The sequence below is a fragment of the Jaculus jaculus genome, chromosome 1 (assembly GCF_020740685.1).
Source record: "Jaculus jaculus isolate mJacJac1 chromosome 1, mJacJac1.mat.Y.cur, whole genome shotgun sequence".
Classification (NCBI taxonomy): domain Eukaryota; kingdom Metazoa; phylum Chordata; class Mammalia; order Rodentia; family Dipodidae; genus Jaculus; species Jaculus jaculus.
Window position 1 is genome coordinate 328,056,399 of NC_059102.1, and position 27,815 is coordinate 328,084,213.

The 27,815-nt window shown below is 43.4% G+C and overlaps 1 protein-coding gene across 6 annotated transcripts in view; it reads right to left on the reverse strand.

Annotated features, from left to right (window-relative positions):
• Positions 1–261: 261 nt before the first annotated feature.
• Disp1 (dispatched RND transporter family member 1) overlaps positions 262–27,815 on the reverse strand; it is a 199,022-nt gene continuing 171,468 nt past the window's right edge. For all 6 annotated transcript variants that reach the window (XM_045148268.1, XM_045148280.1, XM_045148262.1 and 3 more), the window contains 6 exons: positions 22,110–22,139; positions 16,648–16,771; positions 15,014–15,141; positions 14,585–14,682; positions 12,253–12,350; positions 262–3,896 (listed from right to left, as the gene is read on the reverse strand). In XM_045148268.1, coding sequence (XP_045004203.1) covers positions 282–3,896; positions 12,253–12,350; positions 14,585–14,682; positions 15,014–15,141; positions 16,648–16,771; positions 22,110–22,139 — 4,093 coding nt within the window. In that variant the 3' untranslated portion in view covers positions 262–281. The remainder of the gene's footprint in view (positions 3,897–12,252; positions 12,351–14,584; positions 14,683–15,013; positions 15,142–16,647; positions 16,772–22,109; positions 22,140–27,815) is intronic.

Genomic DNA, 27,815 nt, shown 5'->3' on the forward strand with positions numbered 1-27,815 from the left:
TCATTAAACTAAATTTGTTTCACTGCTTTAGGAAGATACAAGGGGAGACAATTTTTTTTCTAACCTGAGTAGAAATGTACAAAATCATATACTTTTAGACACTTAATGAGTAAAACAATATTCTTAACACACTCACTAGATTTATGGTTGCTCATTCTTCAAACGGAATATGAAAATATTCCAATATTTCAACAAGGTGAAACATGCCTGTTACTTTTAGATTTCCCTCCCATTTCATAAGAATGACTGAGGCACTGGCTCTGAATTTAATGCCAGGTTTATTATAGTGTTTTGATTAACAGACTTTCACCAGACAAGTCTGAGTGAGTTAATACAGCAGGCACGTTGGCTTCAAGGTTTGGCATCTGACAGTCCATAGAATTGCACTTCATTTTCACAACTCTGCCACAGTTTTGTGGATTGTTTGGGCAGGACTTATACCCAGCCTCCCTTATTAAATGGTTAAATAAAAATTTTGGTTCATCATGATTTAAATGCTCAGAGTTCACAATTACATCAGTCTGTGATGAGCTCGGCTCCACTCTCCTCTCTGCCTTGTCAGTGTGACTGGGTAAACTCGAGAACTTGCTTTCAGTCCCTCCACTGTCCTCCGTGTCCCCCGTGTCTCTACTTTTGCAGAGTCCCCTTTGGTTATCCTCAGGATCACAGCCTGCGCTCAGTAAAGACCTGGTGCTTCTGCAGACAGATGGTGCTGGCTCTGCCGCCCTGGGCAGGTGCTCATCTGTGCTCTGAAGGCTGTGTACACCGGTCTGACCAAGTTTTTCTTGGGTCTGAATGTGCCGCACTGGGCTGAGGAAACCCGTCCTAGGCTGAGAGTTCTGCATCCCAGGCGACATCCCTCTGCCTGCCAGGCAGGGACAGCGGGCGGTGTGCGGGAGGGGGTGCACGAAAGCCTCGGCAGCTTGCTGTGTGGCCTTGAGAGGAGCCACTGTGTTTTTAATCTGGACAAAGCTGCTAGCAGCAGGAGCACAATGGTGGCACAGAGAGTCACCCATCTGCTGGCAAGGGTGGGGGCCATACTGCAGGCAAGTGTAGCTGTGTGGGCAGCCGCACCTCTGATTCAGAGAGAAGAAGTGACACACGGCACGCTGCTCCAGACAGGGCTGCAACAGGGCCAGGCTCGCGTCGTTTCTGGCGCTTTGGCTGAGGCTGCTGTTGCAGGCCGTGTGAACAGACATCCCCAGGTTCTTTGGCTGGCTGCTGAAAAACTCGGAGCAGATGTGTGTCTCTTCACGCGTGGTCTTCTCTGCGGTGGCGTGGCTGTGGGATGCCAGAGGCTCTAGTTCGTAAAACTCATGCTCCCGTTCAGAGGTCTGGACCCTGGGATCCAGATGATAAGCATTTGCGGTGTGGGTTTTGCTTGTTCCCTTGTCACCAGGACTTGGAGACAGGGCTCGGGAAAAGGCACTGCACTGTAGCTTTCTGGGCAGAGGAATCTGCCCACACGAGCCCTGGGGTCCAAGGCACCGGCACAGGCACTGGAAGAAGAAGGTGGCGAAGGCCCAGCTGACGCCCATGATGAGCATCATGAAGGTGCCCAGCTGCGTGTAGGCCAGGACCGTGGAGGGCATCATCATGGCCCCGGCCACAAAGGTGGTCAACGCGGCCATGGCAATGGCAGAGCCCATGCGACTCAGAGAGAAGACCACCTTGCCTTCACGGTCAGGATCTGCAGCCAAGCGGTACGCGACCCCATAATGGACAGCGAAGTCTACGGATAGGCCAACTGCCACCGAGATGGTGACAGACTCCAACACATTCAGCTCCCAGCCCAGCAGGACAAGAGAGCCAACGGTGACGAATATGGTTCCGGCTATGGAGACAATGGCGTACAAGCTGACGATGATGTTCCACGTCGTCAGCAGCATCACGCTGAAGGCCACGGCCACCGAGAGCCCCATGGCAATGAGCGTGCCATCCGAGAGGCTGTCCTGGAGGTCATAGAACTCCAGATTGCTGACAAACCAGCCGTGGCTGAGGCCCTCGGGGGCAGAACTCAGCTCGCTGGAAATCCACGTGTCCACCTCCTCATAGAACTGGTGCATCTTCTCGTAGGCCAGCGTGAAGAGGTAAGTGCTCTGGAACTCCAGGACGACTGCCCTGATGGTGTCGTTGATGTCAAACCTCGGTCCTGGGGTTTTGCTATCTAAGTGGTACCCTGTGCTCCTCTCCAGCTCCATGATGGCTCGCTTGATGCACACCTCGAACACCTCTTGCTTGTATGGGAAGCTGCAGTGGCTGCAGCACGGGTAAAGGGCAGGCTCGTCACAGTCCTGGTTTTCCATCCACTGCTTGAAGGTCTCGATGAAGCAGCTGGTGAAGTCCTGCTCGTCGGTCTGGTAGAAGAACGTCTGGTTTCTCAGTTTCTGACAGAAGTGCAAAATCCAGGCCTGGGAGGCTGGGCTAGCAATGTTAAAAGTGCTATCTAGCGTCAGCTTCCCTTTACTCTTGGGGTTCAGCGGGTTGCCACTGTCTTCTGGGGACACGCCCCAGATCACCGTGATGGGCATGTGGAGCTCCTCCCCGTGGTGAACCCGCTCAAACATGAAGAGCTTCTTGAACTCAGCATCATAGCGCTCAAAAGGGTGAGACGACCTGAAGACCTGGAACTCCGACAGCTCCAGCGAGGGCAGCTTCATCTTGGGGTTCACGCACACGATGTAGGCCCCTCCCACGGTAAGCGCAAGGAACCAGACGAGCCAGAGGTAGCGAAACTTAATGACGATGCACGGCAACACCTTTTCAAAGAAAATTCGAGATGCTTCAGAAATGGCGAAAAGCACTCTGCGGCACTTCTGGCAAAGCACTGCCCAGCAGCTTCTGTTGTCACAGGCTTGTGGCTGGGGCTTCCTGGAGCAAGCAAACATGTTGAGGAGGTATCGCTCATGCAGGACGACAACAGCTGGGAGCCAGGTGACCATCAGCACATAGTTCACCAAGATGGCTGTCCCCGCGTACACCCCGAAGCACCTGATGGCCGTGATGTTGCTGACATAGTTGGCATAAAAGGCGGCGGCGGTGGTGAAACTGGTGACAAACATGGAGAGGGCGGCATGCTGCAAGGTGACGCTCACTGTTTCTGCAGCTTCTGCATGAGGCTTGTCAGACTTGGTGTAGTTCCAGACATCACAAAGGACAAAGGCATCATCTGCTCCAATCCCAACCAAAATAATGAGTGCAGTGAGGTTCATAAAAGGGAAAAATTCAAAGTTAAATACAACCCGATAGAGGAAATAGGAGACAATCAAGGAGCTGATGATCGCGAACATGGTCATGAGCGTGATGAACATGGACTTGGTGTAGACACACATGACGAGAAGGACAATCACAATGGCTATGGCAGGATACACGGTATCCATGAGCAGATAGTCCTGAAACAAGCTGTGCTTGATGCCAAATTCGATCCCGGCGACGGCAGTAATGCCATCGGAAGAGTTCCAGTTTTCGAAGTTGTCCAGGTAGATGTTCATCATGCTTTGCCCTTTCTCCGTGGGGGAGAAGAGCATGCTGTACCTTAACGCTGGCACAGCGTCCTCGGTGGTCTTTGGAGTCAGGAAGTCCTTGTCCACCAAGTAGTGGAGGATCTGGTACACAGCATTGTACTTGGTACACTTGCGGGGCACGTTGGTGCACTTGAGCTGATCTTTTCTCCTGGCTGCCATGTCCCAGCAGTCTGGCCCCAGAGTGCCATTGTGGTAGTGTTTGGCACAGGACCGAAGAAGCTTCAAGGTGTGAGAGACATCTCGCTCAACGATCTTCTGACAGGACGATCTGTTGTTCAGAATAGCAATGTAGTTCCCAAGGGTCCAGCTGGGGCAGCAGGAGGCAGCTGTGGTCCTCTGGCAGAGGTCGCTGAATTGGGGGTGAGATCTGATCTAGAGACAGACAGGCCGGGAGTGTGAATTGGGGATGAGATCTGATCTAGAAACAGACAGGCTGGGAGTGTGAATTGGGGATGAGATCTGATCTGCAGAGACAGACAGGCTGGGAGTATGAACTGAGGATGAGATCTGATCTGCAGAGACAGGCCAAGAGTGTGAATTGGGGATGAGATCTGATCTAGAGATAGACAGGCCAGAGTGTGAATTGGGGATGAGATCTGATCTGCAGAGACAGGCTGGGAGTATGAATTGGTACCCAACTAGGAAGATGCAGGGGAAGTTAGACAAGTTAAATAATCAACCTTTTCCATTAGGTATCAGTTTATACACAAGGTAAAAATTTTCCTCTAACTGTCTCAAATTATAGGACAACCTACAGACGATGTTATTTTAAACAACAAACTATTGTTTTGGGGAATGACATACCCAAGTAAAGCAACACCAATGCTGAGTCTGACTTAAGAAGGGAGATACAATTAATACCTATTTAGTTAAGTGGGTCTTTCAAAACCATTGTGAAAACAAAGTAAACAGGTTTTGAAGCTTATGGATTTAAAAGATTAAGGAAACATGTCCAACTGCTATTTAAAACAAATTTGGGGCTTTGCCTAAAATTTTTGGATATCAGAATGAGAATTTTGGGTGAGAACGATACCACATCTCAAACAGTTTAAATCAAAGATGCAATTTGCTAAAAAGTACTATGATGTGCATGTGTATATCCCCCAAGTTCATGCATTGAAATCTAATCCCCAATTAAGAGACTGGGCTTTTGAGGAGATGATTAATGGGATTAGTGCCCTTATAAAAAGTGCTCCTTGGGCTGGAGAGATGGCTTAGTGGTTAAGGCACTTGCCTGTGAAGCCTAAGGACCCAGCTTCAATTTCCCCAGTACCCATCTAAACCAGATGCACAAGATGGCATATACTTTTGGAATTCATCTGTAAAAAAGTGCTCCTAAGGTTTGTAGTGGAGAACACCAAGTAGAAGGTCACATCTATGAATGAGCCCATCTCAGACACTGAATCACTGGAACCTTTATCTTAAAGCATACCAGGGACTGGAGAAATGGCTCAGCAGTTAAAGGCCTTTGCTTGTAAAATATGATGGACTGGATTCTATTCCCCAGTACCCACGTAAAGTCAGATGTACAAAGTGGCATGTGTCTGGAGTTGGTTTACAGTGGCAAGAGGCCCTGGCATATCATTCTCATTCTCTGCTTCCAAATAAAAATATAAAAATTAAAAAAATTTTAAAGCATTACAGTTTCCAGAACTACAACAAATAAATTCATTGCTTATAAGCTATTCAGTCTAAGTACTTTGTTATTACATACAGTCTGAACAGAGTAAGATAAAAATACTATCTACTGAATCAAAAAGTGACCCTGGTATTATCCAAAGCACTGATACCAAGATTCATAAAAGATTTAAACTAAAATTGTTTGCTGAAGTAAGACTAGAAAAGGGCAGTGTTTCATATTAAATTAAATTATTATTTACATCAGATTTGATATATAAATTAATAAAAACACTATTTAGCACCATAGTGCTAAGAAGTGACAGAGGAGTACTCAGCAATGAAACATCTCTACCACACCCTCCAAGGCTCAGGATCCATTATGGAAGAGGTGGCAGAAAGAATGTAAGAGCCAAAGGAAGGGTAGGACTCCTTACAACGTGCTCCTCCAGACACAAAATGGCCTGAATATCCATAACCTTGCAGTGCCTGACACTACCTACACAGGCTCCTCATAACAGGAGGAAAAGATGATGACATCATAATAAATGAGAGACTGATTGAGATGGGGAGGGGATATGATGGAGAGTGGAGTTGCAAAGGGGAAAGTGGGGGGGCATTATGGTTTATTCTCTTCTATACCCTTGAATGTATTCCCACTGAGCAAAACCCTTTTGGGGAATTTTTTCTTTTGGTATTGGGGGGCTGAGGCACAGAAGCAACTGTTAGTTATCCTGTGAAGGCAAAAAGCAGTGGCATCCCTCTTTACCAAAGGCTGGTCTAGGGGAGAACTCCAAAGTTCAAGATGGGTGTCAATATTATTATTAGCACAGTTAAAACTGCCCTGTAGCTTAAGTAAACTCTTTAGTGAAGTATCTTTCCATGTACAGAAGAACTTGGCATACACCATCTTTGTGGAAACAAGTTACTTTGGATTCTCTAAGTCCTGGTTACCAAGGGCACACCAGAACGGGTGTGTGGAGGACACCAATTGGCTATGAGCGGGGACTTTTAAAGTTGGGTGAACTCCATGTGGAGATTCTTTCTACTACTTTCTTCTGCTTTTATGTTTGAAAATTTTCCTAACAAAAACTTGTATTTAAAAAAATTCTCAGCCAGGCGTGGTGGCACACACCTTTAATCCTAGCACTCAGGAGGCAGAGGTAGGAGGATCACTGTGAGTTTGAGGCCACCCTGAGACTACAAAGTGAATCCAGGTCAGCATGAGCTACAGTGAGACCCTACCTCAAAAAACAACCACCACAAAAATTCTCTATGAGAGTGAAGAAAAAAGGGCCAAAGGGCTTATTTATCAACCACAACAGAGTAACACTTCTTTTCACACAATTTTCATTCTTGTGTATGTGTGGTGTGAAGGTGTACATGTATGCAAGTGTGTGTGTAGGCTACAGATCGTTGGATACACTCCTCAGTCATTTTCCAGCTCATCCTTTGGGCCTCTCACTGAACTCAGGGCTCATCAATTTGACTAGACTAGCTAGCCAATGAGTCCCAGGACTCCTTGTCTCTCTAGCACTGGGATTAAAGGCACATGCCACCACGCCTGGCATTTTACATGAGTTGAGGATCTGAACTCAGGTCCTCATGCTTGTGTGGTAAGCACTTTGCTGAGATATCACTTTGGTTCAAGACTTCATTTTTAAGTTTATTTCTGAAAGTATAACTAATATTTCATTAACAGACTAATTCATATTTGTTTCCAAGTAAAAATATAAAAATTAAAAAAATTTTAAAGCATTACAGTTTCCAGAACTACAACAAATAAATTCATTGCTTATAAGCTATTCAGTCTAAGTACTTTGTTATTACATACAGTCTGAACAGAGTAAGATAAAAATACTATCTACTGAATCAAAAAGTGACCCTGGTATTACCAAGATTCATAAAAGAATAGGGAAAAATAGTACCATCTAATAAATACTGAGACCCTGGAACAGAAAGTCCAGGCTTCATGGCAGACACCAGTGTCCCCACAGAGGGTAAGCCTAGCTAGGAGGACATGTGTAGCTGCTAAAATACCCAAATGCCAGAGCTCAAGGAAATGTGGTTGTTCACATTCAAACTTCAGGAGAAAGCACAGAGCTGTGTCCTTGAATAGCCTTTCTAGTAATAGTGTGGTCTTATGTGTGTATTTGACCACAGATTAAAATGCTGGACATTATAAATGTAGACAACGAACTACTTTGATGGCAGCTATCAAAAATAAATGCAAAAACAAACAAAATAGAAACAAAAAAAATGAGTCTACATTCCTGTTTCTAATCCTGGGTTTACCTGGTTTTGTGTTTTCAGTAAAATCTCATTATCCCCAAAAAATTTTGTCAAGGATTCTGGAACAGGATAGGAGATAAAGACAGGAAAAGGCATCATGTTGGCACCTCTCACTGTCTTGAGTTAGATACCAGCATCCTGAAGTGAAAGGACTAGAGCTCAGGGGACTGTCCAAGCGTCCAGGGAGGAAGACCACATGCTTCTAGCTGTCTGTTCAAGAGACAGTAGTTTGCTGAGGTAAGGCACCATGGTCCTAGGTTGCTCTTAGGTGGCAAGGAACTCAGACAAGAAAAGCAATCATTATTTAATGTGGTAGAGTACTGTGTGAGGCTTAGAGAGACCTGCAGAGGGAGTATCTAAGTCTCAAGGGTGCTGTGACAGGGGTGATAACTTAGTCACTTAAGACCGAGATAAATACAGAAGCATGCATTACAGCATGAGGTTGACAGAGGACTGGCAAGCTGACCTCTCTCCATGCAGGAGGCAGTTGTATTTCTGTTACAGTTTTGGAAAAGGGATTCATTCATTGGAATTACAAAATCTTTGATGTTTATAAAAATAAAAAATAGTGTGTAAAAGCAATCTCTTGAGGAATATCGCCCTTCTAATTCTAGCTATTCACAAATTGGAGTCTTGGGGAATCGTTTCTCTCATGTGGTTGTAACAGGTCTTTGCACACTGCCCTAGTTAGATAGTAGCAGGGGTGGAGTTGACTTAAAATAGCGGGTAAAGGAAGAAAACAGAAAAAGAAGAAACCAGCCGAGTTTTAAATGATACCTTGACTTTTAAAACTACTGGCTAAGTTGGGGATATTTTAAGAAGCCATGAAAAGAGTAAAAGGAGGAAAATTAAGCCCTTAATAGTAGGTTCAAGGGACTGCTTCTTCCTTGTAACCAAGCTCCTCGGGGCATTGATCAGCAGATCCCAGGGAGAGGAGGGCGACGGCTCCACAGCTCTCCTTGAAACAAGTCAGAAAATGTGTCCATGCTTTTCTAAGCTTCTGGGGGATCCTAGCAGTACACAAACATTACCCGGGTAAGCTAGAGTCTCAAATCCTTTTTACAAGTTGAGTCCTCAAAGTTCCAATGTCTACAATGTATAAAACCTAATCAGGGTAAACTGTTTCAGTACAGAGAAAACTGGAGAAACACCCCTTTGGTTATTAACAACGGTCCCAGCATGCCCATTAGGACAGAGGCAAGGAATGAAAAGGGTAGGTGAGATCAACTGCGGCTTCTGTTGAAATCTAAGAAAATGGGCATTTCGGCTGGAGGTGGACATCAGCAGCGGCTCAGAACCATACACTCTGGAAGCCCAAGGGTCTCTGAAGCAGGGGATGAAATGGCATGAAATTTAAGTGGAATCTGAAGACCAGGCAGAGAGAAGAAAGTGAACTCTGGCCTCACTGAGATGTTATGCTGATCACCAGAGTGAACTGGCCAACTAAGCTCTTCTGCTCACTATCACTGGGTTGGGCCCCATTGAACCTGAGAGGTGTTAATGTCCACCTGCTTAAATGTAATCATGAGGACTGAAGGTGGGGGAGGAGTGACTCCCAAGGAGTCAGAACATGTCTGCAGAACCTGGGACTAGAATACATATGCACATGCAACTGGTTTAATATATATCTATATGCCTTGATTCAATTCCCCAGTATCCATGTAAAGCCAGATGTACAAAGTGGTGCATGTGACTGAAATTTGTTTTGTTTGCAGAGGCAAAAAGCCCTGGCGTACCCACTCCCCTCTGTCCCTCACCTCTCTCATAAATAAACATTAACAAAATTATAGCCCAGTAAACCTTTGGGGCTTTGATTTATTCATTTTGATTTATTCATTTTTTTATGTGAATCTGTAACTGGCTGTACTAACCCTTCCCCTTCATTTGGAATGTAGCTTGAGTCTATTCCCCAAATCCTCACTTTATAAGCACACTAAGAACAATGCACACACATCAAACTTCTTTTATCGAAAAAGTATGTCTGAATGGGTCTTCCTCAGCCTTCTGAAAAGCTAAGTTTCTACAATATATACTTGCTACCCTTAAATTTATTACCCTATCAGCTTCCTTGACCACTGATGTGAAATCTTTTTTCTCCCTCTGGCCGCTGGGAGATCAGTGACAAGATGGCAGCTGAAGAGGATGGTGGTTCTGTATTTTTTAAAAAATTTATTTATTAGAGAGAAAGAGGCAGAGGGAAGGAGGGAGGGGCCTCCTGCCACTGCAAACAAACTCCAAATACATGTGCCACTCTGTGCATCTGGCTTTACATGGGTATTGGGGAATCAAATGTGGGCCATCAGGCTTTGCAAGCAAGTACCTTTAACTGTTGAGCCATCTCTGCAGCCCTGTTATGTCTTTTTGTAAGCTACCTCACTAGTATCCACACACACACACATAGAGTGAGAGAGAGAGAGAGAACACACAATATACTGTCTTTATTGATGAAAGCTCTCATGGCATATGTGGTAGTTTGAATACATGGCCCCCAATATATTCAGTGTTTTATTAGTTTGTAGTTTGCACCTGCAGCCACCTAGCTGGAGGCAGTGTCACTGGGTGGATCTTAGGGTTCAGCCCTAAGGTGTGGGGGTGGGTTTAAAATTCCAATCTAATGATATGCAAAGTGTGCCTAGTTCTACCTGGAATTTCTGAAGTGTGCTGTGTGGTGTGGCTTTTGGGGCTTATGGCTTCTCTTTGTCGGTTGGGAATCGTGAGAACAGGCCAGCTTCTCCTGCCATTATGGAACTTCCCCTGGATCTACAAACTTCAATAAACACCCCTTCCTCCATAACTGTGCCTGGTTTGGAAGCTCATCTCAGCGAACCTGAAGCTGTCTGCTACGGCATAGAATTGCTTACCAGTTTTTAAGTCACTGAGTCCACTCAGAGACTCAATCACTAATTCTTTATTTCCTTAAGGTTCATATAAATTTGAAATGGCCTGTATATAACAAAATCAAACCAGTGCTGGGTATCCTCTTTATTATGAAAGCACAAATTACAGTGGGCAAAGGCAGACCCTGGAGACAACTGCTTTTGGGTTCAAATCTTTGACCTGCCACTTACCATCTGTGTGAACTTTCCTCATGTATAAAATGGACAGAGAATAGTTTAGGTTTTATGCTTTCAGGAGGAATTAGAAGCTCATCAATCACTTTCCAACACTTCTTGGTACATACTCAGTGCTCCCCAATGACCAGCTATGAATTAATGGAGTGGATCCAATCACATTAGTCTCTGGGGAAGGCACAGTCAAGTGCAGGTGGAACAGTGAGGAGAAAAGGGTCTCAAGTTCACGCAGTGTTCATATACAAGGTGTGAAGGTAAAGTAAGCAGACTGGCTTAACCTCTCCTGGCTAATCATCTGTTAGAAGGTCAGTTGTGATTCCCCAGGCCATAACCCACAGGGAGTCACGGTCCAGCACCGAGCACTAGCCTTGTACATAACGTCTGTGTAAGAGGTGTTGTATGTGACAAGAGGAAAAACATTCGTAGCTTCCAAGTAAAGACTCAACAGCTCTACGAGAGAAGAAAATATGGCAAATAAGGCTGACCACTGATTAAGAACCTTTTCTCTCTTCCCTGGTTACATGTGATGTTGGCTTATCTGGAGCTGGACGGAGAAAAGAGAACTGATAGAAAACCGAGAATAAATTGCCGAGAAAGCTACCCTCAAGATGTACCAGTAATCTCTGGGAACAAAGATCACAGTGAAGCCAGATCTGGGACCAACGCACTAGGTGAACCTGCTTGGTTTTGGAAGGTGCTCATGTCAGCACCACGACCCTGCTGCTCTGGGGACCCTGAAGAGTCCCTTCTACCTCATATTCCACTAAGAAGCCACTGGTCGGATAGGAGACTGAGTTGGGTTGTCAGGCTGGCTCTTTCTTAGCAGGCCAGATGCTTTGATTTGTTTTTAAAATTTATTTTCTTTATCCATTTTGAGAGAGAAAGAAGGACAGATAGAATGGGCATGCCAGGGCATCCAACTACTGCAAACGAACACCAGACACATGTGACCCCTTGTGTACCTGGTTTATGTGGGTACTGGAGGATTGAACCTATGTCCTTAGGTTTCACAGGCAAATACTGCTAATCCATCTCTCCAGCCCTGATTTTTAACTAATCTGTAATTTTTACATTTTACAGCTCTGCTAATAACATAATGAATTCCTTTTGTGCCTGACTGCTGCACTTGGACAGGCTCATCAGTGACATCAGATAGCAGCTCCTCCAAACCCTTCTTCATGCACACATCTGTGTGGCCCTGGAGAAGTCTGAGAGGAAGTGCCTGTCCTCTTGCATCCTGGTGTCTTCTAATGCAGTAAGGTGTTTAGAGCCTGGGTAGTCTGGATTGGATTACTGGGGCCACTGAGATAGATACTGTATTTATGCCCTTTGAGATCCTCTTTCCCAGCTGACTTCTATATTCTCCTTTGAGGCTACTGGCTTTAGTGACCCACTGACTACCAGAGAGGGAGGCATTTAACTGCCCCAGGAGGGAAGTGTGGAGAACAGTGACACTGGATTACAGAAAACACAATGACTGATCCCAAAAGGAAGCTGCTGTGAGGTAACAGAAAGACCATGAGTGACAAAGGCAGAGAACTTTATTAAGAAGACAGCATGTCCTGAAGATGGGAGACGCAGGTGCACTGATCCTGGATCTGTAGGAGTGCAAGACTCACCCCATGGTGTTTGCTCCTCAGTAGGTAAGCCTCTTAGGCATTTCATCCAGTCAGACACTAGACTGAAGGGAAAATTTCAATAACATCACCTTATTTGTGCTGAACAGATTTCAGCTGTACTTTACATACCCTGGAATTATCCACATCGCACATTGACTTAATTGCAGGTAAATTCCACAATGTCTCCCCTCCTGCTGAAGCAAACACTACTCTGGAGTATCGGTCACCTTGAGAGATTAAAATAAGAGAAAAACACTTATAAACTGTTCATTTATTTGATGAGTCAGAATTATGAAACAATTCAAAATTGGAAACCACATGGACAAGTCATTAGCAACAGGTAATTCTTTCCTTTGGTGAACTCCAGGAGAAAATGTGAGGGAGGGAAAGGGATGCCTTAGCATGGCTTTAGCTGCAAGCCTGGCAACCCACCATCTTAAAACTGCAGTAAGTATGTAGCAAATCTATGTCCGATCCGATTATCACTGGGACGAGCTTTCTGTAGGAAATTAACTGAATGCTGCCCTCACAATTTCACCTCACTGTGATGGCATCGCATCCAAGGATGATATATTAGAACGTCAAAAGGGACGACAGGGGACTTCTCTCCAGCAGGAAAGATGGTGTCTGAGGACTTTAAAGCAACACACGCAGAGTACATGGAAGTACTGACTGTTGGCTGGAGTCACAGATAAACTGCGCATTCTGGCCTCTCTGGTATGCCAGAGTCTAGAAAAAATATTTTTGAAATAAGATTAATACAAAATATGTCTCTCAAGAAGGAGATGTGTGATATTCTGGGAAGGGAGACAGACCCTGCAACTGATCACATGAGTAATGTTAAGCAAGCACCAGCCAGCTTCTCTTAGCTTACTGCCTCATGTGTAAAATGGTGGCAACATGTCTCAAATACTTGCAAGAATGAAAAGAAAAACAGGTGTTCCATAAGTACTGCTCTGTCTCAGCCATTTAAAAATTTAATACGTATCAAATAAAACAAAGCAGATTAATTTTATGCTACCTAAAATGTCCAATTACACTAACAAAGTTAATTGGCAAGTTCATAAGAACTCTTTATTACAGAAGGGTTTATTCATGATCATTAGTTTTCTTTAGCAAACGCTTTGTCTTCATCAAGTAGCTACTGTCTTATGTAGACTGACCTGGGACACAAAATGAGCCCAGGAAAGCAAACATTTCACTCACATGGAGCTAAGGAAGGCTTTGGTCAGCCAATTACTTAGAAAACAAATATGTGGTATGGGCTACTGAAATAAAAGCAAGACTACGTACCATGAATTTGCTAATGCCCTTCCTAGGTAAGACACTAACAGGAGTTGTTAAGCAATAATGTATAGTAATATTTTCGGAGGAAAAGAAAGCCAGCCAGCACATGCAACTAACCAGAGCTTGATTTTTCTGGTGTGTGTTTTAACAGACAGGAAGGAAACTTGTATTGTTTCCTTGAATCAGTGTAAGACTTTGCCTAATCTCCTTATATCCCCTCCTTCCTAAAGGTACTGAGACTTAGCAAAGTCTAGAAACATCAAAGATCCTAGTGGGTTGTACATTGAACAACATACAACCACCAAAAGTTAAAACCAAAGAACTTTAATATTAATATTCGCTCAACCATAAACTGCAATTATCCTTAATTGCCTGTTCCCAATCATGGTGATGAGCGTCTCACATGTTAAGTGTGCTTCCTCTGTGCCTCCTGCTCCTAGCCTGGCAGCTGCAGAGTAAAATAGGCTGACTTTATGTTACACTGGGGAGTTTGCTGCCAACATTTACACATCTGTGGCTCCACATTACACCTGGGTTCCCGGCCTATAGGAAGTTCCTGCAATGTGTGGACCTCACTCCACAAGGCCCGCTCCTACTGTAGTCAAGCAGCTGCTGCTCTCCCTCGATGACACAGGAGCTCATGGGCCCCACGCCACCACCACTGCCGATATGCCCTTCCCAGCCAGCTTGAACCACTCGCAGCACCTGCCAGGCCCGGGGCTCTCCAGCTCCAGACCTCTGGCCACATTTTGTGCATCTCTGGTGCACAGAGGGTCTTAATATACAGTTTTATTTTCAATTAGCTAAAGCTCTGAACATTTTTTTTATACTAGATTACTTCAGGGCTCAATTTAAAAGTATACATTTGCTACTTCATATAGAAATAAACAACATAAAGAATGCAGAGACAAAGGAATTCTGAAATCAAGACTTGAAATTTTCGACAAGGTCAAGATTTTTATTTCTTCCTTAAAACTGAATATAACTCATTCCCATTTTTCACTGCAGATACTAGTGGCTGACTAACTTAGAAGTAAATGAGTTATCTAGCGAAAACCTCCCCAAAGCTCCAGAAACAGCAGAGCTGTGCAGCTGGCGGCTGCGTGGTGACCACGGCCCCCGTGCCCATGATGATGCCAAGGGCACTGTGCAGTGCCATGAGGACGCTACTCACCCGGAATGTCGCAGAAGAAGCTGTCTTTGTGGAAGTTCCAGTCCACTTCTCTTTTCTCTCTTTCATAATGATCATCTGACCACCTATCATCACGATGGCTGAAATGGAACAATAATTTGGTTTTTGACCAAAGTCCTACCTATTTCCAGAAATACATACAGTGGTAACAGTACCCTGTCAAGGCTCCCATATATTTAGCACTTGATATTAAGGTGGAAGAATTTATGTAAGCAATCAACATTCATTTTCTCACTTCTTAAAAAGAAAAACATTAGCCTTTTATTCTAATGCAGCAAGATTTTTGATGGCAAGTTAAACTTACTGGCAGATTTTGAGTCTTGTATTTTATCTTTAACCTTTTTGTTCAGGCAATAAACTGCATTCATTAAGCAATATTTTATCTCAAAGTTACATAAAACAAATTATTACCTTTTGGCTTGTTCATCTGCATATTTAAAAGGATAATTAGCTAATGTTGCTTTGTATCCTGTATTTTTCACCATGTTATTCCATGTGACCAGTCTCTGGCCTATTGCAGTCCCCCTTGGTTCAAAGCCCTAAGACAAAATATCACAAGTTACCATTAGTATATTTCATTCCAGGTTAAACACAGTTAAAATAACACCTTAATAGAGCAATATCAAAGGGACACATAGTTTCAACAAGACATATGGAAGAACCTCATAAGTACTACAGAGGTAAATGGCTAGAAGTTATAATGATTCCATATTACTCTGAGTGACAAAGTAATTTGATTTTTTTTTTGGTTACATGACTCAGGAAACAGGACAAAAGCTTATCAGAAGCTTATCTCTTCAATTCACATGTAAGCATCTAGTAAGTGCTTAATTTTAATTTTTTCAAATTATGGTCAAATTAAACTGTTATATATCATTACAGTTTTTATTTACAAAGTGTATATCATTATTATTTTTTTAAATATTTATTTATTTGTTTGAGAGCAACAGAGAGAGAAAGTGGCAGAGAGAGAGAGAGAGAGAGAGAGAGAGAGAGAGAGAATGGGTGCGCCAGGGCCTCCAGCCACTGCAAACGAACTCCAGATGCGTATGCCCCCTTGTGCATCTGGCTAACGTGGGTCCTGGGGAATCGAGCCTCGAACCAGGGTCCTTAGGCTTCAGGGGAAGCGCTTAACTGCTAAGCCATCTCGGCAGCCCCCATATATCATTATTTTTGACAAAATTGTTCTTATTATTCCACTCCAGAGAAATATTTGCTTAAAACAGATCCTGTCTGTTCATACCACTGAAATTCCTTTAACTTTGTTTAGTGGAAAAGAAGCCATATGGTCTTAAAGGCTTCATCAAGATACTCTCATAGTATGCAGGTTCTCCAGTATGTTGTTTCTTGGTTTAAACAGGGGAAGGAGAAGCAGTATTTCCAGATTTTTGAGGGTGAGCAAGTTCCCTGACCTTACTGAATATATAGATAACACATCTTTACTTTAAATATTTTTTTAAAATTTTTAAAATTTATTTATTTATTTATTTGAGAGCGACAGACACAGAGAGAAAGACAGATAGAGGGAGAGAGAGAGAATGGGTGCGCCAGGGCTTCCAGCCTCTGCAAACGAACTCCAGATGCGTGTGCCCCCTTGTGCATCTGGCTAACGTGGGACCTGGGGAACTGAGCCTCGAACCGGGGTCCTTAGCTTCACAGGCAAGTGCTTAACTGCTAAGCCATCTCTCCAGCCCACATCTTTACTTTAAAAATTATATACCTCTTGTGGATTGACTGGGTTTTAAAAGAAACGCAGCCTGGGCAGGTGGCTCACACCTACTGTAACCTCAACGCGCTCAGGAGGCTGAGGCAAGAGATCACAAATCAAGCAAAGGCCAGTCAGAAGCTGTACTTTGAGACTCTGTCTCAAAACAAACAAACAAAAAAGAAAAAAAGGAGGAGGGGGAGAGGGGGAGGGGGAAGAAAAAGGAAAGGAGAAGAAGAAAAGAAATGCTAGCAGAATGCGATACATATTTGAAGACTTGATTTATGAAGATAATTTTATGCTGATGGCAAGAGAGCAATAGCCCAGGCTCAGTTCTTACCAGCAGAGGATCAGAGAAGTCGGGAAGCTCTGGCACTAACACTCCCACCAAGGCACAGACCACGATGAGCAGGGTGCACATGCCCAGGACCACCACGGGCCAGTCGGCTAGCAGGGCTGCGTAGCTGCGGGGCAAAGAGCCCACAGAGGGCTGTGAGAGCAGGTACGGGGCCTCAGATTTCACACCAGCGCAGGCTCTTAAGTACGGGCAGTCTTTTCGAGAACATTTGGTTCTATTAGTATGGGATTATTTCTCAGTGCTTAAAAAAAAATCAGTCTATAATAGGTTCATGTAGTATAAATCTGAAAAAAAACCCACCCACCAAATCATTCACTTCCTGTAAGCCTTCATCTTTCCTTGTAGAGAAACTGCAATGAACATTATCACAAGCTTTGAGGAAATGAACGCACAGCAGTGCCTAGAGCAGCACCTTCCAGGAGGCGCCCAGTGGATGTTGATTAACTAAATGAACACTGCCCGGGTGTCGGCCACCCTTCCTCTTTCCAGGTGCTACAAGCTGGCTCCAGTCTCTTTGTATACCACAGAAAAGGCAATCCACGACCAATCCTACTACAGGCCCTTTCTTCAGACGCCCTACGCACCACTGCTGACTGTTAGAACCATTTTGATATCCTTCCTTTAATCCTCACCCCACAGGTCTTAATATGAGCTGACTGCCCACCAGAAAGTGATGAAAATGAACCTTTAGAGCACACCCAGCAAGCTTCTAATTTCTCAAATCTTTAGTAGAAGAAAATAATAACCACAGTATTCAAATTGAGGACTACGACTTGTAAATTCTCACCATTGTTCACTCAACTGGCTAATGCACTGGCTATTATTGTCATTTAAAACAGGCTTCTTAAGCATATACTTATGAATGATGTCTTCAAGATCATGCTAGCAACTACCAGGACAACCTGAGGCTCTAAAGGTCTTAAAAAAACTACTGCATAGCTTTTCCAGCTCTAAGAATAGATGGTTGGTTTTCATTTTTTTTTAGTTTTTAAATTTTTATTTATTTATTTGAGAAAGAGAGAGGGGCAGAGAGAGGGAGAGAGAATGGGCACGCCAGGGACTCTAGCCACTGCAAAGGAACCCCAGACACATGTGCCCCCTTGTGCGTCTGGCTTACTTGGGTCCTGGGGAAACAAACTGGGGTCCTTTGGCTTTGCAGGAAATGCCTTAACAGCTAAGCCATCTCTCCAGCCCGGTTTTCATTTTGTATTCTGTTCACAGATCTGATTTTGTGGGCATATTTACTTCAATTTTTCACTCTAATAATGGAATTAAAATATAACATAATTGTGTTTGAAGGGGCTTAAACAGACATTTTCATTGCTGTTCTTTTAAAATAATTTTACAAAAATGAAAAAATGGGTATAGTTTGTAGTTACTGGATTATTACCAGATCTCATGACTTACACAGACTACCATCTCATTCAGCTTACACTGCCTTAGAGATAAAACTGAGACACAGACAGACTAGGAACTAGTTCAACAACATGAAACCCTACGTAATCGAATATGGTTTGAGTCTGACCTTAACTGCTATGCTTTTACCTCTCTCTTCAAACATGAGAGAAACTAAAGACAACTGAAAGAAGCAAATGGCACAAATACCTGTTTCCCAAACTCACATTTAAAATTTGGCAGCCCCATTAATTGTTCATTCCCCTATTTCAAATCACATAGACCCACAGGACATTAATCTTGAGCATTATTTACTTAACTGAAAATTCTGGATTTAAAAACTAATTAGGGAAAATCATGCCAGGTAAAATGAAATAACTTTAAGAATGATTATTTCCAAATCACAATGCACCAAGTATGGTTGTTCAAGTGGACACACGGGGGGAAGCCCTCACATTTTTGAACACACCCAATGCAGGAAAGTTCTCCTTACTTTATTTCCTCCTCTACCAAATGCAAACTGAGATGAAAGTAACCAGGTTTGAAGCAATAAAGTCCCCTGTCTCAAATATATATTTAAGACTTTTTTTCTTTCATTGCCTCAGAGTTTAAAAGACCACTTTACATTTTAGACTTTTTAAAATATCAGCCTCATGAAATGAAAATGGCCCCAGGCTTAAATGCCTATTCCCTGTACTTTATTTTAAGTGGATCCATTTCTTTCAAATGAACATGAAATTATTCACTTTTACCTACAAACATGCTATCAATAGAGGGGAGCGGGCCGCACACTGTTTGGTTTTCATTCAGTGCCTTCATTTACTTGTAGAATGCCTTTTTGTTTTGTGTTCTTGAAAATATCTGCCCACACATGTATTGAAACCTTAAAAATCTCTTTCAGTAATGACTTTTCATCACTTTGAACACATTTGGTTTTGATTGCACAGCATGCTATATACTGTATATGTGCATTGGCAACATGTGGAAGCTTTCCAGTGCTGGTGACTTCAGCACATTTCCACACACAATTAGCCCTGCTATATTACGACTGCTTTCTCACACAGCAGACGTCTCACAGGCTGGCTTCTCCTAGAGACACATGTGAGAGATGTATCAGCACCCTGAGTGCGCCAGCTTCTTGAGAAATCTGACCCAGACGAGTGCTGTCTTGAACACCGCACACCGCTGGGACTATTTCTGTTCCTCCTCCTATCAGGGCTGAGACATGGCACTGCTATGGGCACTACACAGAGAACAAAAGTTTCATGTATAATATGAACTCCAGACAATGGCTATCATATCAAGATTTTAAAAAGCTCTAGTAAAACTGGAAGAAATAAAGACAACTTAAAATGACCTATAAATCTATCTATGTATATCTGTCTATGTATGTTCACATACAAATATATATGTTTATAATTTATATAAACATACATAAAATTTCACTCCTGACATGAGTATAGTAACTACACACCATTTTCTTTGAAAAGTGAGCCATGTGTGATTTGAACGGGTTTCAAAAAGCTTGTTCTTTTTACTACCCTCTCTGCAAATCAGCTTTCCCCCAGCTCTCTGTTGAGAGGCACTTAGACCGCAGCGCGTGTCACTCACAAGTGCCGCCTCAGTGGCACTGGTTACAGCGGGGAGCTGCTGTCCAGGCAGTGGCTGGGGAATGGCTGTTCCCTGAGAAGAAGGCCAGCGGCTCTGCTGAGGTCACTGCCGTACGTTAGTTCCCACCGTGCACAGCCGGCACGTACACAGGTCTGGAGAACTCGTGGGCTCTGGCAGGACAAGGAAACAAGTGTGGGTGTCTTAAATGTGTCCTTAGTACACTGAATCTGAGCGAACAGGCATGCTTTTCTGAAGCAGCTGCATTTCTACGTAGATACATGAAAAGGGGAAATCAAGACTTACAAAAATACCAAGCTCAGATAAAAACAGACAAAAATGAATCTCTTCAAAATGCAAAACTTCCAGTCAGCTGAGAAAATCATTACTATTTCTAAGAAATGAAATTCTTTTTCTTAAAATGACACCTTTACTTACATTCTCTTCCATATTATCTTTTCCTTGTTACTGCTTTGTTGTTGGAGGAGAGTTGAAGGAGAATGGGATAAAGTGTGGAATATATATATGTTCAATACACTGGACTATTAGGACCTAAAAAGGAGGAAATTTCTAAAACATGCTCTAATGTGGATGAACCTGGAGCACATTATGCCAAGTGGAAGGAGTCAATCATAATGGACAAAAACTGTGAGTCTAACTCAAATGAGGTACCTAGTGGGGTGGTCAGATTTATAAACAGAAAGCAAAATGGTGGCTGCCAGGGCTGTAGCGAAAGGAAATGGGGACAAAAGTGCTGATTAATCAGAGCAAAGTGTCAGTTTTACACAATGAAGACGTGTGTGCGCATGAGGCTCGGGGTGACCCTCTTAAACATGGCTAAGGGGCAGCCCCTCTCAGTGCACAGAGGGCCGGCTCAGCATTCAATTGGGTTCAATTTCTAGGGCCACACAAACAAGGTTAAAATGCAATCAATTCGTCATATTTTAATCACAAAAATTTCGAAAGTATTATTGTGCGCCTGTGCTTGTAGAGTATGTGTGTAGCGTACGTGATATGTGGTGTGTGCTCACACTACAGAGGCCAGATGAGAATGGCACGCGTTCCCTTAATACTCACAGCGTTTCACTGAGACTCGTGACTCTCCCTCAACCCCTCTCCCTCCCTCAAACTGGGGCTGCACACCTCCATGGGCTGCACCCAGCCTTTTTTCTTTTTGATGCTGGTTCTGGGGAGTCTTGGGGGTCTCGGGCCTCAGAGGCCCTCCTGCTTAAGCAGCAAGCACTCTTATGTGCTGAGCAATCTACCCAGCCCTCCAAAAGTATTACATTAAATTGGCAAGTTTGCTAATTGAAGATTTAGGTAGTAATTTCTTCTCTAAGGAGATGAGAACACTATTGAGGCAGACTTTTGAGTTTCCAGCCCCTAAGATTCTCTGGCAACTATTATCACAGGTCTCTTAAATTTTCTTCAATGTAATTGCATTTTATCAGGAATCACAATGTATAAGAGCATATGACAATGCTTTCTTACTTTTCACTTTTAGAGATTGTTATTGATTCAAAAATTTCTTCATTACAAAGATAAACTTTAAAATCTTCTACATAAAGAAAAAAATGTAATTTTAGAATTACAAAATGTTCAGAAAAAACAGCTCATTTGAAATAAGCTGCCATGTATTCAAGTCATAGCAGTTGGCAGAGCAGTATGCACAGTTACTTGACAAGACAGTGAGTGAATGTGGCAGCATACACCTATGCCCCTGCCCTAGGGAGGTGGGGCAGGAGTATCAGGAGTATCACCCGTCTTCATCTACATCGTGAACTCAAGGCCGGATGGGCTACATAACGTCATTCTATCACATCTGCTGGGGGCCAGGAGACACTTCAGAGGAAGTGGTGACATTAGTGTTGCTCTCACTGCTAGCCTGACAACCAGTCCCAGGAAGATGGTGACAGATACTGGTCACTCAAACTCATCAAAGCAGAAATCCAGAGGCTACAGAGAGCTCAACACTAAATCACACTTCCAGCACACTCACCAAGGCTCAGGGAACATTGCAGAAGAGGGGCAGAAAGATCATTCAGGGTGGGCACAGCCCCCAGAGACTGACTGACACCCTCATGACCCACAGAGAATATCAATAACCCCACTGAGGAAGGTCCTTGGTAGAACGGGGTCAGGGGAGAGGCAATATAAGAGTACAACTGTTAAAGAAAATAATATAAACCTTTTTTCAAAACCTGTGGAGCCAATTTATATAGAAAGGCAAAATAACTACACAAATACAAATGTAGACACCAAGAGACTTTAAAAGCTAAAAGTCTACCAAAGGATTAAAAACCACATTTGGATGGATGGATGGGTGGGTGGATGGATAGATGGATACAGAATGTGGAAATAGCAATACTGTGGGAAAACAGCAGGAGAGAAATAGCATGAAGAGGAGATTATTTCTTAAGAAGGTGACTCAATTACTCTACCTTTTTGGTAACTTGAAAGGCCTGGACGGTCTGGAAAACAAAAGCAAAGAAGAAATGATCAGAAGTAAGGCATCGGAGCATCAACTTTCCATACATGCTGAACACGTGACTGCTTAGTCCTTCCAGGAAGAATTCCAGAAGGGCTCACAAAGATGGCCTGTCTGAGAGATGTCAGAGATGTGGACTGAACACTGTGCCCAGGGCCTTTGCACTCCAAAAGTGCAAGGTGGCACCTTCCCAGCCTCTGACTCACACACTCCCAGTGGAGCCACAGTTAGCCTGCATGCCATGTTCACACTGCTCTCTCCCACATGAGTCCTCATCTCTAATGCCTCCATGCTATTAAGCATTCCCCAACAGGGCATCAATGCCTTCTTGTACTAGAATATTCTATTCTCTCTTCAAGATGCCAGAGGCTCTTCTAGCTTTCAAATTCTTAATTCTGACCTTCCCAACCACTTTAGCAAGGACGGGTCTACATTTGAAATCGCCTCTTCCACGTGGTCTGTGTACCTATCCCTTTTGTCCTGTGTACCCTGCTACTCAAACATGTAGCATAAGCGTGCTACAGAAATCCCAAACTCTTTATTCCTACCAGATTAATTACTTTCTATTTACCACCCATGGAAAGCTTTTAAATAAATATTTGGGGAACAAACAAAATCCATGATTCACATTAACTATTCTCAAGCACAAATGCTTCTCACAGTGTGATCTGCAGACTTGGTGGATTCCCAAGACCCTTTCATGAGGTCTTTAAGGGTCCAATTATGTATCTGTGGAAAGCCAGTTTTCTTTAGATACTTCACATATTTCAGCCAAATAGGCTGCAATATGCTGTTTGCAATGAGGATCCTATTGCCTTTTGATAAGCCACATGTCAAAAAGATCTGCAAAAATGTGATGTGATACTTATCTCACTGAACACTTTTTTCAAAAATGGAATTTTTCATGAAAAACGTTATTTATGTTAACTGTAGGCTTACTATGTATGTGTGTGTATGCATACATATATTTTTTTCCCCAGTATATGCCAGGCAAATGTTCAAACATCAAGCTACTCCCAGTCCTCTTTTTACTCTTTAAAATTGTACGACAGGGTCTTACTAAACTGCGCAGGCTGGCCTTGAATTCCTTCTGTAGCTTAGGCAGACATGTGACCTTGGGATCCTCCAGTCTCAGTCCCCTGAGAAGCCCCAACAGCCTAGTTTGCTTTTATTCAATGAGTTTAATTTTGTTTAAATTCTAATTCGGTAATATTAGTTATAACCCATATAAACAAAATCACTTTCAGCTTCTAAAATTGTAAACAGGTCAGAAGAGCAAGTGTGAGGATCACGTCGCTAATGCTAACTGGTTGAGAAAATGGATTTCCTAGCTACAGATGCTCTCCTAATGGAAATTCCCTATGAGGACACGCCACTCTTAAGAGCAGACAAAACAAAATACACACATCTGCCTGTGGTAACTCTGCCTCCAACTTTTACTTTTCCCATGGTTTAAATCCAGCTTTACAATTATTTCTTGAAGTTCCAAAGAACTTTCTTATTTTCCATTCTCCATTTTTATTTGTCATGAAAATAAATGTACTCATTCTTTTAAAATATTTACCGAAATCTTAGTATAGCCATGAATGAGACAAACAGATTCCCAAACTTGATGAATCTTACATCCTTGAATGTATTTTTTTGTTGTTGTTTGCTCTTTTGTTTTTGTTTTTTAAGATAGGGTCTTTCTCTAGGCCAGGCGGACCTGGAATTCACTGTGTAGTCTCAGAGTGGCCTCAAACTCACAGTGATCTCAGCCTCGTGAGTTCGAGGATTAAAGGTGTGCACTGCCAGGCCTGGTGAATGTACTTTTTTCTTTTTCTTTTCTTTGTTTGGAGACAGGATCTCATGTAGCTCTAGCTGGCCTCAAACTATGTATCTGAGGATGACCTTGAACCTCTGATCCTCTGGCTTCTGCCTCCCAAGTGCTGAGACTATGGTTGGTTACTGCAGTTACGCAGTACTTAGGGCCAGGGATCAGGGCTTTGTGCATGACAACAGGCACCTTACTCACTGTACTGAGCCACATCCCAGTCTGCAATCATCTGTGTCTACACAGGATACATGTTGTCTCCACTTCATATTTTGGTTGCAAGTCATTAAAACTATCCAAATCAAGGAAGCTCAGGCCTAGGAATGAATCTCAGAAAGCATACATGCCAATTCCACCCCAGGTGCACTTTTAGGGATCATCTCAGTTTGCTTTTGTTCATGGGGGAGGGGGTTGAGCAGCAGAGCTGTAGTGAGAACCTAAGCTTCTTGACGGCTAATCGGTGCTCTCTTTGCTGTGTGCGTGAGTTATGTGCACATGAATGAAGAGACCCCTGGGGTAATCACAAAGCATGGAGCTCTTATGCAAAGGAAGGATCTTTTCTTTTGGGAGATATGGGATTTCAAGTTTGTATTTCCAGTAAGAACAATGTAAAGGAATTCATGCTTTAATGACATTAGATAATATCCACAACACTGAGAATTTAAAATGCAATCTTTTTTATAGAGGTGATTCATTTTTAAAATCTAAAAACAAAATGAAACAAAACAAACAAAAAAACCAGAATCTAATGTTCAGAGAGGAACCATATCTTCTTGCTTGTATTCCTGTGTCCATGACTTGGTATAATATACAGTCCCTTTGCAGCTGTCAAACTAGTATTTGTTAGATGAATACAAGTGGGCATCTTTATTATTTTTCTCATGCACAATAGCCGTGGAACCAGCACATAATTTTAAAAAAAGAACAGTAAGAAACCACATCAACACAGGTCAATTTACACTCTAATTCTCTCCACTGCTCCTTCCCTCTTCCTCTTTGTGTGCTTTCTCTCTCTCTCTCTCCCTCTCACAGTTTGTATTTCTGGCCCAGTCTCCCCTGTCACCCTAGGCTCCTTTAACCCCTTGGCATCTTCCTACACTTTCTTCTTCCTTGCTTATGCCTCCTTGTTTATGCCTTCCTTGTTTACGGAGAGTCAGTGTCACAGTGACCATTATTTCAATGGTTAATCAGAAAGGCTAGCCAAAAACAAACAAAAAAAGTGTGCTATTTATATTCCTTGATTTAAATACCAACATCTACACAGCTGGCAATCTTCTCTTATATTGACTCTTCCACGGCTAATTTTCTGATTTCCAGTTTGAAGGACTTAAGTCACTTGTAAGTATCCTGCAAATACTCACCAGAATGCCATCAGCATTTCCATGGTTTTCCTCCAACTGCTGTGGCCTTGGGAACTAGGGGTGCAGCAGTGGCTGCCGCGGGCGTGGGGGTGCAGGTGGGGAACTGGGAAGCAGGCTTTACACAAAGTGACTTTCCCATAAAACTGTGTGCTTCTGGAGAAACCATGAAGCACACTGATTTCTTTGGTATAAATCAACTAAAGAACTCTCCTAACCCTGTATTTTCAAAAATAATTACATATAAATTTTTTATTATAACAGCATCGAGATACAACTCACATCCCATTTAAAGTGCATAATGAAATGCGTTTTTTTTCTAGCTCTTGCACAGAGTTAAACAAAGAACCACACAATGATTTTTTAAATGATTTTTATTTATTTATTTTGGTTTTCGAGGTAGGGTCTCATTCTAGCTCAGACTGACCTGGAATTCACTATGTAGTCTCAGGGTGGCCTTGAACTCATGGTGATCCTCCTACCTCTGCCTCCCAAATGCGGGGATTAAAGGCACGTGCCAGCATGCCCAAGCTTATTTTTATATATTCACTAGAGACAGAGAGAGGAGGGTGGGAGGTAATGGGCATGCCAGGGCCTCCAGCCACTGCAAACAAACTCCAGATGCATGTGCCACCTTGTGCATCTGGCTTATGTGGGACCTGGAGAATCAAACCTGGGTCCTTAGGCTTCACAGGCATGTACCTTAACCACTAAGCCATCGCTCCAGCCCCCCACACACTAACTTTCTTTTTTAAGAATGTGCTCTCTGGGGGCTGGAGCGATGGCTTAGCGGTTAAGCGCTTGCCTGTGAAGCCTAAGGACCCCGGTTCGAGGCTCGCTTCCCCAGGTCCCACGTTAGCCAGATGCACAAGGGGGCGCACGCGTCTGGAGTTCGTTTGCAGAGGCTGGAAGCCCTGGCGCGCCCATTCTCTCTCTCTCCCTCTATCTGTCTTTCTCTCTGTGTCTGTCGCTCTCAAATAAATAAATTTAAAAAATAAAATAAAATAAAAAATAAAAGAATGTGCTCTCTGAACACACCATGGACGAAGCTCTACGGAGGGAGAGCAAGGCCCCATTGTTGTGCACGCACCTGACTTCTTCACCCCCAATCTCCTAGTTACACATTCTCCAAAGCACCTCTGGAAAGTCTGTGGCAGGTAAATAGATTTTGCCATCTTTAGGCCTAAAATGTTACTTACCCAGAGCCACCATTCTAGACTATAACACGGTAGGAATTTGTAAAGAAATGAGATTTTATTGGATACATTTTGGGCTGTAAAATATGTAAACATTTTTTTTCCTCCTACTCAACCCCACTAACGTTCTGTTTTAAACTCAAAAACACAGGGATGTATTAGAGCTTACTCCTACGAGAGAAACCACCATAGATTGACCGCATTCCTTTTTGTTGGAGTACATACTTCATTTTACATTAAACTTCAAGTAATAAATAACAGACTGTCAACATCGGCTGAAAGAGAGGAATTGAGGGTCCCACAATGACAGCTCCTGGGCAAACATCACTCCTGTGAGGTGTCTGACTCATGGACATGACAAACAATGTTAGAAGCAGCAAACCAAACAACCGGTAAGGCATGAAAAAGCATGAAGCCTGTCTGATTGCTAGTTGCCCTCTAATTCTTCTCTCACCAGGAGATACCTGGGAAAGGCCAAAGGAACCAACTTTATGCTTCCAAAGATCTTCCTCCACATGTGACATCTTTCAGATTTGCTTCTTTTAATATCTACCTAATTAAAAAAACTGTTGGGCCGGGCGTGGTGGCGCACGCCTTTAATCCCAGCACTCGGGAGGCAGAGGTAGGAGGATTGCCATGAGTTCAAGGCCACCCTGAGATGACAGAGATAATTCCAGGTCAGCCTGGACCAGAGTGAGACCCTACCTCGAAAAACCAAAAAAAAACAAACAAAAAAAAAACTGTTGGATGATTTTCACCCTAACTGCAACATATTGTGTTAATAAACAGCCAATAAAAACAAACAATCCTAATCTCCTGTAAGACCGAAACACTGTCTTTTTTTCCCCCCAAGCATTCATTCACCTCTTAACATCATATGGTCAAAACACATGCCAGCTGCCAGTAGGTCAAAGCGAAGAAGCAGGCCTGCTCTTTGGGCAAGGTTGTAGCCTTGCTCCTGAGGGGGAGGTCTAGGGAAAGAGCACTTGCATGTTCCAGATTCCCCCAGGCTGTGGCTTGCATGAACAGAGGTCCTGCCCAATTCCCTAGTACCAGACTGGCTGCACTCAGCTTCCTCTGCGGAACACCTCACACAGACGGACGTGAGAGCTCATTATCCGCAGTAAATCTTCTCTGACACTTCAAGCGTGAGAAGGGCAGGAACAGCTGAGAAAGCGGTGCCAGCCTGCCGGGGGCCACGGAACTGGGATGTGGGTCCAGGTGGTTGGTTGAGGTCTGCCGAGGAACAACTGTGGAGAGCGCAGAGCTCTCACAAGGGCATGGGCACAACG